This window comes from Magallana gigas, chromosome 6 (assembly GCF_963853765.1).
Source record: "Magallana gigas chromosome 6, xbMagGiga1.1, whole genome shotgun sequence".
In the NCBI taxonomy this organism is placed as follows: domain Eukaryota; kingdom Metazoa; phylum Mollusca; class Bivalvia; order Ostreida; family Ostreidae; genus Magallana; species Magallana gigas.
In genome coordinates this window covers 30518914-30532912 of record NC_088858.1, presented here as the reverse complement: position 1 = coordinate 30532912, position 13999 = coordinate 30518914, and the positions used below count along the sequence as shown (strand labels likewise).

At 34.4% G+C, this 13999-nt stretch overlaps 1 protein-coding gene across 2 annotated transcripts; it reads right to left on the bottom strand.

Annotated features, from left to right (window-relative positions):
* Positions 1–823: 823 nt before the first annotated feature.
* LOC105344332 (uncharacterized) lies at positions 824–11464 on the bottom strand. 2 transcript variants are annotated; one of them, XM_011452088.4, is made up of 9 exons: positions 10652–11464; positions 8950–9037; positions 6997–7241; positions 6319–6446; positions 5936–6117; positions 5724–5822; positions 5436–5587; positions 2807–3876; positions 824–1851 (listed from the first exon to the last, which is right to left on the bottom strand). In XM_011452088.4, exons 1-9 carry the CDS (start codon positions 10779–10781, stop codon positions 1636–1638), a joined length of 2310 nt encoding a protein of 769 aa, XP_011450390.3. In that variant the 5' UTR covers positions 10782–11464; the 3' UTR covers positions 824–1635. The 2 variants fall into 2 exon arrangements, with proteins under 2 accessions (XP_011450390.3, XP_034323763.2); XM_034467872.2 differs by lacking the exons at positions 8950–9037; positions 10652–11464 and adding an exon at positions 7429–7539.
* Positions 11465–13999: the final 2535 nt, after the last annotated feature.

The window sequence follows — 13999 nt, the reverse complement described above, 5'->3', positions numbered from 1 at the left end:
TTAAAAATAAACATATGTATGTTTTGTTCGCTAATATTTCTAAAGTCTGCCTTCTTTACAATCGATGCATAGCATGTGGGTTGAATAACCCCAATCATTCAGGGGACAAAACCAAGCGGTTTTCTTTTCTAAACATTCCCGTGATGCATATTGGTTTGTTTTTTCGTTTGCCCAAAGAGAAATTATTTTTATTTAGGCCTACTTTGAATATTTCTAACTTTGAAAGGAGACTGATTCTGCTGGTGTAAATAGGAGAAAGTCCATAACTCTCTAAGATAAATGATTTGTATGAAAAAAATTTTGATACTGTAATTATACAAAAAAATCGGACCAAGCAGCTTTAAAGCTGCTCGGTCCGATTTTTTGTTATTACAGTGTCAAATAATTTTCCATACAAACTATTTGTCTTAGAAAGTTATGGACTTTCTCCTATTTACACCAGCAGAATCGGTTTTCTCTCAAAGTTACAAATATTCAAAGTAAATAAAATTAATTTCTTTTGGGGCAAACAAAAAAACAAACCAAAATACATCATGGTATGTTTAGAAAGGGGAACCGTTTGGTTTCGTCCCCCGAATGATTGGGGTTATATAACTCGAATGCTATGCATCGATTGTAAACAAAACAAACTTCAGAAATATTAGCAAACAAAACGTACAGAGGTTTATTAATAATTTATAGCGATGTCAAAGTCGTAATACAACCATATACCCGTCTTGGTGTCAGGGGTGAATTTTAACATGAGGCGAAATAACGCGATACCCTTTTATGTCGTTTATTCTGTTAACAAACTTTGTACATAATTTTTTTCATAGAAATTTGGCTTAATTGGTGGGGAAAACTACTGCAATGTCTATTATTATACATATACTTAGCATAACCATCGTTTAAAAACGTGCACAAAATTTGATAAAAAATCGGACCAAGTAGCTTTAATTATTCCATATTCAATAATACCTCCCGGTTCAAATGATGTTCATCCATTAATCAGTATGAAAAAATAAAGATTTTTCATTTAAAACTTCCAGCTTCAGCTGAAAATAAAAAGTTTACGGGAATTTTGCACTGAAACAGATGAAAAAGTATCTGAACTATCTAAACTATCATACCCGTCTGATAATGTTAAAAAATTATCCGAGGTGTTCCCACCGGCTTTCAGGTGATGAAAGATGCAGATTTTTTGTTTTCAAATCTCCGAAAGAAATCTTCAATTGCTATAAATTTTAAGGGTTAATAAAAAAGAACTTAGGTGAAAATGAAAGTATCTTAGATTTTTCCCTTTCATCGATTTGTACTTTTATGTGTATTTTATCGTCATCGTAAAATTGGGGCAGACAAAATGTATTTTAATTACTGTAGTATTTCATCCAATACCAAAACTTGAAAGTTTTCATATTGATATTGGCATTTGTGGGGGTTTTTTGTCATAAATATACCTGATGCATTCATAATTACAAATAAAACCGCAATAATATTTTTGAAGTACAATTTAATTCAAAATGACTATTTCCTGATACTAGGTTATTGCAGCATTCGGGGGTACAGTGAAAGGTAATATTTCAAATTGTATAACATTGCACCTAAATATACAGAAAGTCAAATACACATAGTTCGAGAATTCTATAATATATAACGTCATCTCCTTTGCCGAGAGCCGGCAAACGCCGACTTAGGTCTATCCGGAAGTTGAAGTTCATCGTCAAGCAAACCAGTTTCCCTTTTCAGAATAAATCGACGCACGTGTTGATGAACTTCTGGTTCCGTAGATGGCGTCACGTGACTATTGCAAACCTTTGTGCGGACAAACACGGTGCCTCCAGGTTTGGGAACCTTTAGGTCAAAATTATTCTCCTGTAAAAATGAAGTAAATATGCATGAGAATAATTCCATGTATTTTAAACACTTTGTCTCTATATTATACCCTTGAACATTAAAAATATTGTCCTCAAACGCATCATTTAAGAGTTTTCAGTTCTTTCGTCTGTTATAGTTTTTATTCAAGTATGTATGATATTAAATATATTGGTAATTTAATATTATATACATGTAAAACATGTTAAGTTTCTCTATATAAATATGATACCGTTATAAAAGAAAATAAATTGGGTTCAATCTTAAGGGAAAAGTGCGTCAAAATTAATCTGAATCTAAGAAAATTGTCTGCATTTTTAAAAAGGGGGGAGAGGACAGTGTCATTTTGTAAAAATTTTGCATTTGCATCCACCCAGCAAATTCAAAATTTACAACACGAGTGCAGATCCCGCTCCTGTTTCTAACTGCTTGCTAAAAGTTATCTTTAAATCAAAATTTATAATCTGTCCCAAGTTATCGTTTCCACCATATCTATATAATTTTTAATATTCAGAAATACCATTGTGTCCAAATTACACTAATTCACTAAATTGAAATATGTCCAGTTATTCAGAAACAGCCAAAAAAAATTAAAAAAATAAAAGGAAATGGGAATTTTGCGTTGCAAATGACATGAAAAGTACCCGGGAAAATAATGTTGAAAAATATTTGCGAGGATGTGAGAGGAATCTCGAGAATTCCCGAACTGACAGAATTTTCTCTAAGTATATAAAAAGGATTCACTTGAAGGAAGAAACCTTAGAATTTAGCAGTCTTTTGGTTTCAGTTCTTCACTGAGAGGTATGTGTATGTTTATATATCAAGAAAGTCGACAGTATTGGTGGAGACGTTAACTTGGGACTTACTATAAAAATGAATTATATCATATGCCAAGAAATTAATGTGATTTACTGATTGTATTTTAAATCATCTCGAGAACTATCTCAATACTTACATCTCTATCATCCTGAATTGAGAATCGCTTCAGAGGTAACACTTTAGGGGCATCCTTGTTGTTTGCAGTCTTCTCTAGCTTATCACAGAAATTTTTGATTTTGTCTTCGAGTCTATTGAGATTCCCTTCGCTGGTCTCCCAGTCAAAATACACATCGTCGTTCGGAATCGACACATCACTCGATTTACCATTCAAATACCGCATATCATTAATCAACTCTTCTCTCGCTGTTGCAGAACAAATAATCTTGGATCTGTTCTCGTGTTTCTCCCTGTGCAAACTATCCAACTGCTTGAATAAACTATCATTTTCTTTAACAGTTAAATCTTCTCTTTCGTCTTCTAGATTAGAACATTCAGTTAGGAAAACTCGAGCATTTTCTGACACGGGCCGGGCGGTTCGTTCTCTCATGAAGGACATGCTTGTGATCCCTATAGCAGTGCGGGGTCTTTGTGGGGACTCGCGTCGAGTTGTCATAGCATACTCACTGAACGGTCTGGCCATACTCATCGTGGGGCTCAGGAGCTCCTGCTCGGCATTTGCGGTCTTCAGTTGCTTCATACTTCTCGCAACCTTTCGCTTCGGTGCTTCGTACAAACTTCGCTTCTCCGATTGCGCACTGCCTTTCAACATTTTGATTCTATGCTCCATTATTTCTGCTCTTCGTATCGTCTTCTTGCGGTAGTACAGCGCATTGGGAACAAATGGTTCAATCATAGGCACCTTTCCTCTTAAATACAAGTCTATTAATTGTTCCATTAATTGTTCTTTCTCCTTGTCTAAATCAGTTATTTGTTGACGCAAATGGACATTATTCTGTGTTTTCGGTAATTTATCTTTTAACTTTTCCACGAGATTGCTTAGTAGTGGAATCTTAGATCCCTTGGTTGTGTGACAACGGCACTGTAGTTTTTGCAATGCCCTCTTGCATATTGTGATGATCGTCTGCTGATTTTTCTTTGCCACCAGACGATCGTAGTTCTTTGTGTCCAGAACCATCACCGTGGCGTTTGAGTTACAGATGACGGAACTTATACAAGATTCAAGTTCTAGGGCCATTTCAATATCACCTGTAAATTAAAGTGAGTTTAAAACACACACATGCAATTAATATAGAATTCGGTCTTCGACAAGGGTTTGACCAAGCATTGAATTAGACCAATTTTAACAAGATCGTGGACTTTCGGTAGGACATAACTATCTATTTCTTGCACCATAAAAGGTCAACAAGTGAAAAGCTGTCAATGTGACAGCAAACCGGGTTATCTTTTATGTGAACTGTATCCATATTCCATGTCAACCCGTATCCAGTGAAATGGAGTACCCTATATGCAACATTTTGCCAAAAAATGACTAAGTTCAAAAGCTAGTATTTTTTTCATAAATAATCAGAAATCAAAATCCTAGCAATATGCACACCTCTAATATATGTACAATTAATCTGCAAAAGAACAATTTCCTATCTTGAGAACTGTAGGAGGAGTTATCCGTACAATGAGGGTACCCTATATGCAATATTTTGCCAAATAATGACTAAGTTCAAAAGCTGGTATTTTTTTCATAAATAATCAGAAATCAAAATGCTAGCAATATGCACACCTCTGATATATGTAGAATTGATCTGCAAAAGAACAACTTCTTATCTTGAGAACTGTAGGAGGAATTATCCGTACAATGAGGGTACCCTTTATGCAATATTTTGCCAAAAAATGACTAAGTTCAAAAGCTGGTATTTTTTCGATAATTTATCAGAAATCAAAATCCTAGCACTATGCACACCCCTGATATATGTACAAATGATCTGCTAAAGAACAACTTCCTATCTTGAAAACTGTAGGAGGAGTTAACCGTACAATGAGGGTACCCTATATGCAATATTTTGCCAAAAAATGACTAAGTTAAAAGCTAGTATTTTTTTCATAAATACTCAGAAATCAAAATCCTAGCAATATGCACACCTCTAATATAAGTACAATTAATCTGCAAAAGAACAATTTCCTATCTTGAGAACTGTAGGAGGAGTTATCCGTACAATGAGGGTACCCTATATGCAATATTTTGCCAAAAAATGACTAAGTTAAAAGCTAGTATTTTTTTCATAAATACTCAGAAATCAAAATCCTAGCAATATGCACACCTCTAATATAAGTACAATTAATCTGCAAAAGAACAATTTCCTATCTTGAGAACTGTAGGAGGAGTTATCCGTACAATGAGGGTACCCTATATGCAATATTTTGCCAAAAAATGACGAAGTTCAAAAGCTGGTATTTTTCCGATAAATTATCAGAAATCAAAATCCTAGCAATTTGCACACCTCTGATATATGTACAATTGATCTGCAAAAGAACAACTTCCTATCTTGAAAACTGTAGGAGGAGTTATCCGTACAATGAAGGTACCCTTTTGGCACCCGGTTAAAAATGACGCCGGTTTCAAGTCAAATATGCATAAATTGCGTAGTCTTAGCTCAAAAGCCAAAACTAATCTTGTTGATTTCAAACAGCCATGGCTGAATAATTGGCCAGCAATGAAATAGACTGGTCTACGTCACATTGCTGTTTGACATAACTACCCAAAGTCCAAACTCTTGTTAAAATAGTTCTAGAAATGTAATACTAATTCTCACCTATGACGTCATGTCTTTCCACACAACAAAGTTCAACTGACATGTTGCGTTGGCGTTTCTCTGCAGCAACGTAACCGTCTCGTCTGCGCACGCGCACCTGCTTCTGAAGAACATCTCGTTCTACCTCTCCTTTGGATCTTATATGACTTGTTCTATTATAAAAAAGCATATAATTGAAATGTTTGAATTGAATTCGCTGAAATATTAAAATATACCATATACATAAAAATTATATTACCGATAATTCGTCATAATTAGTGTACGAAAATATTTTCCTTTTACACGTACCTGTTGAGTTGGTTTTGTATTGGTACATTATTTTGATTGAGCATGATTGGGAATTGACTAGAATGTTGCGTTGGGTTCATCACAATTTTCGCCTGGCCTCTAAAAAAAGAGAAAAAAAATACATACGTTTTGAATCTGAATAGAGAAGGAGTACTCTATAATCATTCTTTCGACTGTTTTAATATAAATATGTTAAAAGTGTTTTAACATACTGAATTATGAAGAGCAACCCCGGGGGTGGGTCCCCTTGTCTGACGATTGTAGACCCGTAATGATAGACTTCTTTTCTCAAACTCATCTCCAACAGTTTCTTAAATTTCGGTGACCAGTTACTAAAGAACGGACACTTTTTGATAAAATCCTGTCTTTCACGGTATTCCTCTTCTTGTTTGGCCTAGAATTAAAGCATTCATAACCTTATTTGAAGTTTTAAAATTGTAAAAAGGAACTTTGTTAAACCGGCGGATCTTGTTCTTTCCGCTTATAACGGAATTGAGCGTCTTTTAAGGAAAATAGCGCATTGTTGGGGTGACACCGCATTAACCTCACGGGTACACCGTTCTTTTCTAAGGGAACAGAATACAGGCGCCTGTACCTTCATGGATCTGTTGAACAGCTCTCGGCTGATGACCAGCAGGTCGGTTTCCTCGTCTGCTATGACTGTTGCGTTACGAACGGAGTCCTCTGACATCAGCGCCACCTCGCCAAAACTCTTTCCTTCTTCTATAGCAAAAATTAGTGGCATAAAAAATCGTTCATAGAAAATCCAAGAGGCTCTTTTTGTTAAACAAATTATGATTGTTTTCGTTTGAAGTTAAAGCTTTTTTTGTACAAAAATTGTTACAATATTTTTACCGAACAATTAAATATCAAATACGGTGCCACAGAGCAATATTTTCAGAAAGATATGAATTCATGAAATTGTTAGATATAATACGGAACTGTCAAAAAAAAAATCAAATTGAACAAAGATCGAACTCAACAATTTTCGGGGTTATTTTCTTTTTCAAAGTCAAATATACATGTATTTGCTACGAATCATCAAGTGAAGGTAGGGTATACTCAGGCTGGCTATCTGGTTTGGGAGAATGTGAAGCAAAAAGAGATAGTGAAAGCCTCAATAACCCTTAAATAAACAATTAATTGTTTCCGCACACATATACATTTAAAGAAAGAAAGATTGATTACTTTAAGACACAATATCTTTCCTTCGATCCTATCAATGTTTGTTTTGACTATTGGTATTGGGGAAAAAATAAAATGAAAGTCTTACCATAGTGGATGATGAACTTTCCAAACTTGGATCGATCGACCGCTTTCATGACGCCTCCTTGCTTGGGTCTGTCACGTTTGTTTTTACAATTATCGTCTGCTTCGTTTTCTCCGTCCTCCGTTTGGTCGTCCATTACTGAGGAATCTATCGTCTGATTGGTGTCGTCTGCTACTGCTGATGCGTCATCGTCCGATTTCTGGGTATCGATGAGAACAGAAGTTTTCCCAGTCAGCATGATGAAGAAACTACAACGAAAAAGATATGATGTGGTATTTCCTCTTCAAATGACAAGATCCAATCTTTCTTCACATTTTGTCGAAAACCGTTTCTAACATCCGAAGCTACAAATCCTATGAGTGTCAAATAAAGTTTTTTTTTGCAAGCGATAAAGTTCTTACCACCCCACGAAAGATTCAAACAAGGTATACTTACTAAGATCTTCACTCAATCCTTTAACTAAGATTCAAATTCCATTACCCATTTTGTTAGAATAAGAAGTAAAGATGATTTAACAGTTGATTGTGGTTGTATTAAAAGTATTGTCCGCAAAAGTAAACAAATTATTTTCCTTGATTGAACGTATTTTAAAGTAAATCCTAACGGAAGCGCGCCCCGGTGTGATAAATATGGATAACAATTGTCACAGAACAGCGGGTTTTCGCGATACAATTTCTGATAACTAAATTGAAAACATTTGTCAAAGAAATGAAACGATACAATTCCTTTTGGTTGAAGCATTAGCGGCATTGCCTCGTGTTATTACTTCAGAAATGACACGCACAATTTTTTTTCTTCTGTACTGTATTGAAATATTGAATCAATATGAATTATTGTCATATCGAGTGAATAATTTGATAAGGATAAGAAATAAAATCCGAGTTCTATGAAAACAGACGTCACTTATCTGTATCTTGAAGAGGTTTTTATAACCTCAATAAGTGTTCTACAGACAGTTGTATGCTTTCAATTTGGTTTTTGTATTGATACATTCGACCATTTTGATCAATACATTTTTCATCGATCTTGTGAAGAAATGCACAGAAATGTAAGTATTAGCACTCAATTGTCTGCAATTACATTTTCAATACAGTTAGAATTTTATCTATGAAAAGCAACTTTAAAGAGGTCGGGAAGAGCAAAAATGAAGGAAAGTTGTAAAGTTGAAATCTCTCCATGACCTTTTATTCAATGAATATTTGTCAAAAATGGTCATATTCAACTAGCATTAATTAACTTTTGTCAAAATGATGAGGAGATAAAAAAATATCTAACTTCTATGTCAACCTATCAGTTGTATGTCAACGAAATGGTTGTTCGCATAATTGTAGAAATATAGTTGCATATTGACATGATCTGTAATTTAAAATTCAACCTGCATGCGACCGGGGGAGGGGGGTGGGGCAGAAATTGCTGGCACAGCTACTTAAGCTTGTGCACATACTGTTATCAAAAACAGTTCTGTTGTATTTTGAATTTTAAGCCTATCTATTGACAGATCATACACTCATGTAAACATTGCAGTGTATATTCATATGACGGTTTGACAATGAACAAATTACCAAATACACCCCAACCATTCTCTGGGGAGAATTAAATCAACTCTCCTTTTTCTCAACTAACAATGAAAGGTTAAATTTTGGGAGGGTGTAAAAAGGTATCTGAGTTTTGTTTGTTTTTGTTTTTTTTTTTTTTTGGGGGGGGGGGGGGTTTGTGTGTGTGTGTGTGTATTTTATTCACATATATTCCTTTATTTTGTTGTTGGTTATTCATTTTCTTTTTTCTTTATTCCTTTTTGGGGGGTGGTCCTTGTTTCTTTCTTTCTTTCTATTTTAATTTCGTCTGAGATCATTTTTATACTAAGTGCATTACATGAAAAGTCAAATAGTTAAAAGAATATCAAGCAGTTGGGATTAAGACGAACAAAACAGTCTTCCAATGTTAGTGAAAGTTTACCTATTTCCCTTTTCACCCTGTGCAATGATAACATCGTCTTTGAAAGCTTTCATGTAGGCACAGTTTCGTATTACATCTGTCAAAACACCTACAATGTAGAAAAAAATTATCAAATATTTATCCTAGTAAAACGTTGCATTTCTTTGAAGTGACAGGTAATTTTGGTTGCGCTCTCTCTCTCTCTCTCTCTCTCTTAACGAGCTTATCTTGATAATAATTTCAATTGCTCGTGCGTTTACGTTTTCAATGAAAACCAAAAAAGCGTAAGAATTTTATCATAACACTAAAATTTTCTCCAACGAAAAAGTTATGTCCTTAAACTTGTCAAAAGTCAGGTCCTTTTTTGTTTGACGTGCACTAAAAAAGGTGTAAAACTAACAGAATGGTCGGTATCCTGTCATATATTTTTCGATTATGCAAATCGATTCCTTACTTATACATGTTCAAATAAAATCAATGTGAAAGTTGTTGATATTATGTTATAAATATATCGGGCTCCATTTAAATTAGGAGAGGCTATTGATTGAGGGATTAAATAGGAAGAAAAAAAAACCAAGGGTCTTTGTCCAAGTCCCATTCCATGTGGCTAGATATGAATGGGGAGGCAGAGGAAAATTAACAAGTGTAACTTCACAAGAATGGCAAATCAACATCGTTAGAACTATTCGGCTTTGTTGTAAATTTACTCGCTAGATTAAAATCAAACACAGTCTCACACAAGTCCATTGATACTTAGAGGAGGGCATTAGATGCAGTTAATATTTGAGAACGTTTAAAAAGCTCTTGATAGCGCGTTCGAGCGTGATGCCGTTCTATTGTGTGAAACTTGATTGTTGCTGATGACCAATATATGAGAAATATTGATGCAAACATGTCAGACTGCAAATCTCTTTATGAACCAAGGACCCCCGTAATGAAACAGGCAGGACGAGCTTTGCTTCTTTCATTGGTAATTTGTCATAATTCGTCGGTTGTCCCCAAAACATTCTTTAGAAATGTATAATTCAATACCAGTAGTACAGATTATTAATCGTGAGTTTCACCGGCAAAGGTCACGCAATTTGCGTAATACATTGGTCTTTTAATCGTTACAAATGAACTCCTTGCCAATCAAGTGACTCATTTACAAGACATAATTACACTTAAAGACTGAATCCGGGCGGGATAATTTTTTTTCTTTCCAGTTTTCAAGAATCATTTTCTTTAATAATAAGTATTCACTTTATGACAAGGGTATTCTCCTGGTGTCAGATTTTAATCCGAATTAAAGTCCAGAAATAATTTTTGAAATGGATATTTTGACATGGTATTCATTTCTTGAACAAACATTTATCGGAGATAGAAAGTACATTTGTACATATTTGAAATAAAGGTGCGATAACTAAATATAATGGAGATACGTTGGTTTTTCTGATTTCTCTATAATGTATCACATTACAAATAAGTAGTAGAATTTAAAGTTTGAACAGTGATAATAACTTGTGTTAATTTCTTTCTCATTTTATATTACATGTAAAAAGCTTTTTAAATTGATATAAGAAAGAGACAATCTTTCTAAAATCGCTCCAAGGAATGAAAAATGGTTTTCACATGTACTACATATAATGTCTATATCATTATCATCATTTTGTGTAGTTGCTAAAAAAGAATCAATCTCTCTCTCTCTCTCTCTCTCTCTCTCTCTCTCTCTCTCTGTACTAACTTTTGTCTAGATCTGTAAACAGTTCGCTCTTTTTCCGAAGCCATGGCAAAACCATCTGAATTTCTGCATCTCTTCGTTCTGATGGAGACTTTGAAATTATTTTCACTACTCTCTGTTGCATGAGCGCCATCTTAACTTTTCTTCACGGAATTCTTCGACTGCCAATATTGAACCACTCTTAACAAATTATCCGGGTCATTTTGGACCGTAAAAATTGCATAATGATTTCTTTAAAAGTGAACAAACTCGTCCATTAAAGTTTAAGGAATCCTTTAGTTTAAATTGATCATCGACAAACACCACTCATTAAACAATCATTCCGCTTCAAATATACGTAAACATATCAACCAATAGTTCGTAACAGCCATCACTTGAATAAAGGAAGAAACCCAAGTTGTTGCGCAGATCTCTTGAAGTTTTCACAACACGATGTTTTCGAAAAAGTAAAAAAAAAAAAAATAACCTTCGGAAGATTTGACGTCAAGATCTTGACAGGCAGAAAAACAAGACTTCTCCTTTGAGTTTATCCAAAACTTCTGGGTAGGGTACTTTTCCTTTTGAAAATCAAATTTTTACAAGAAGAAAAATTATCCGAAGCACAAACATAGCACGTGCAGGTTTTAATTCTGGTCCTTGTTTGCTGTATACTAAACACGTCAAATAAAGACGGAAGCGTGTTTGGTCAGCAATGTAGAACCCGTCTTGTCTTAGTACACATTACTATGTACATAGGATTTAATGATCCACAACTTTCAAGTGTTCGATACATAAGTTCTATAGACTATTATTAAAAGCAAGTTCCAGTCTCGGAAGAAGCAGAATTTTTTTTTTTATTTAAAGGTTGCTGCCATCCTCCGCGCGCTAATTTTAGCTTAATCTTTCAATCGGGGACTTTTAAACCTTCTATTGTGTAAATGAAGAAAATTGAAGAACGATTCTGTTATGGTTACATTTCAAAGCTCAAAGGAAAATGTATGATCGCGACAATAAATATTGGTTTCTCACTACTATATCGTAATGAGTGTTTGTATTTGCGGGTACAAGCAATAGCGCTAAGACTTTTCTATGCCGCGGATTATTTTCCTTAAATTGGGCAGAAAACGCTCATGTAATTGAAACAAAATTAACAAAACTGTTTTTCTTTTTTCACGGATGCAAAGTTAACTTACAAAAGATTTAAAACGCAATTAAAAGAGAAATGCGAGATGTTCATTTGGAATTAATTGCACTAGGGGAGGAACTTTCTGACAAAGTAATTTGCTAACCTGTCTGTCAACTTCATTCAGAATTTGAAAACCTTTCATGAAATAGACAGGTAACAGGAAAATATGTCATTCTAAACGCGATACTTAACTGGTTATTAGTCTATTTAACCCCCCCCCCCTTCCCCGAAAATCTTTATCGGTCATCTCCAAGAGATTCAATGATGTAACAAAACGTACAAGTACTCCTGCTAAGTAGATATATTCTAAGTATGTACATGTAAGTAAATGCAAGGTGCAGAAATACTGTGGTTTCATGATTAATGATTTTTCGCCCAAAATTCAAAGCATACTCAAAACTGTGCTATTATAATTTTACTCAATCAAAGAAAATCGTTCCCCAAAAATCTCAATGAAACCAAGGGATGGCCTCCTACTCATTGCAAAGGAGCCTTTGATGAAGTACAGAAATTGCCAGTGTGTTCATAGATCCTACAGTATGTTGCTATATCCGTCAATTTGTCAATATATTATGTACGTATAGGGTACCTTTAAAAGGTCTAAAGTATGTCCTTGTACAAGCGTACCGTAAGTGCCCCCGGTGTGTCAAAAAGACCTTTGACATGCTGCAAGGACAAAATAAGGTCTTACACAGGTACCTTCATTTGTCAATATGATCTTTATAGTAAATAAAACTAAAGCTTTCACGGTTTACCTAAGTCATTCAATGTGTTATAGAGACCACTTTGCCACAGAGGCCTTCAGTCTGTCACAGTGACAAAAGAATGTGATAGCAATTTCTGTGTGTATTAAAGAAACGTACATGTACATGTGTGTCACTGTTATACTTACTGTGAAACAGTAACTATGTCACCCACTGTGTAACAATAATAACTATGTGTTACAGTAACTTCATTGTGTCACTAGCAATGACTTTCAGCTTAGTATAAGAGTAATTAATGTCTGTATGTAACTGTGACATTTAGTGTGAAACAGTGACTTCAATGTGTCTCCACATGTCAATGTGACTTGAAGTGTGTTACAGTAACTATGACATTCAATGTGTAACAGTAACATCATACCATCACTATGACTTTCAGAATATCACAAAATATTACCTGAGTGTCACTCTGACATTTAGTGTGTAATAGTAAGTGTGTTACCATAACTTTCAACATGCTACAGTAAATATGACATTTAGTGTGTAACAGTAACTTCGGTGTCACTAGGACTATCACTCAGTGTGTAATAGCTTGTGTGTGTCAGTATGAATTTCAGTGTGTAGCAATAACTTGGTTTATACTGAAGTTACTGCTGAAAGTTGAAATGACATACAGTAACTATGATATTCACTGTGTAAAATTAAATTCCATATATCACCATGATATTTAGTGTGTAAGTTTTTTCTTTAAGTCTGTTTTATCACTATAAGATTCAGTGTTTACTGTTACTTTAGTGTGCCATTATGACATTCAATGTGTAATAGTAATTTCTGTGTCACTGACATTCCATACAAAAAATTAATTTCAGCGTGTCACTATAACATTCAATAAGTAGCAGTAGTGTCTGTGTCACTGACATTCCATGTATAACATTAACTTCAGTGTGTCACTTTGACATTTATTGTGTAACCGTAAATTCTTTGTCACTGACATTCTTTGTATATAATTAACATCAGTGTGTCACTTTGTGTCACTGATTATCAATGTATAATATTAATTTCAGCATGTCACTATAAAGTTTAAGTTTGTAGAAGTTATTTCTGTGTCACTGACATTCAGTGAATAACATTAACTTCAGTGTGTCATTATAATATTCAGTGTGAAACAGTTAATTCAGTCACTGACATTCAGTGAATAACATTAACTTCAGTGTGTCATTATGACATTCAGTGTGTAACAGTTAATTCAGTAACTGACATTCCTTGCATACATTAACTTCAGTGTGTCATTATAACATTCAGTGTGTAACATTTAATTCTGTGTCACAGACATTAAGTATGTAACAGATACTCTAGATTGTCACTTTGACATCTAATATGTAGCAGTAACATCTGCGTGTCACTATGACATTCTGTATGTAACATTGACTACAGTGTGTCACGATGACATTCAATTTTTCACAAAAACATCTGCATGTCACTTTG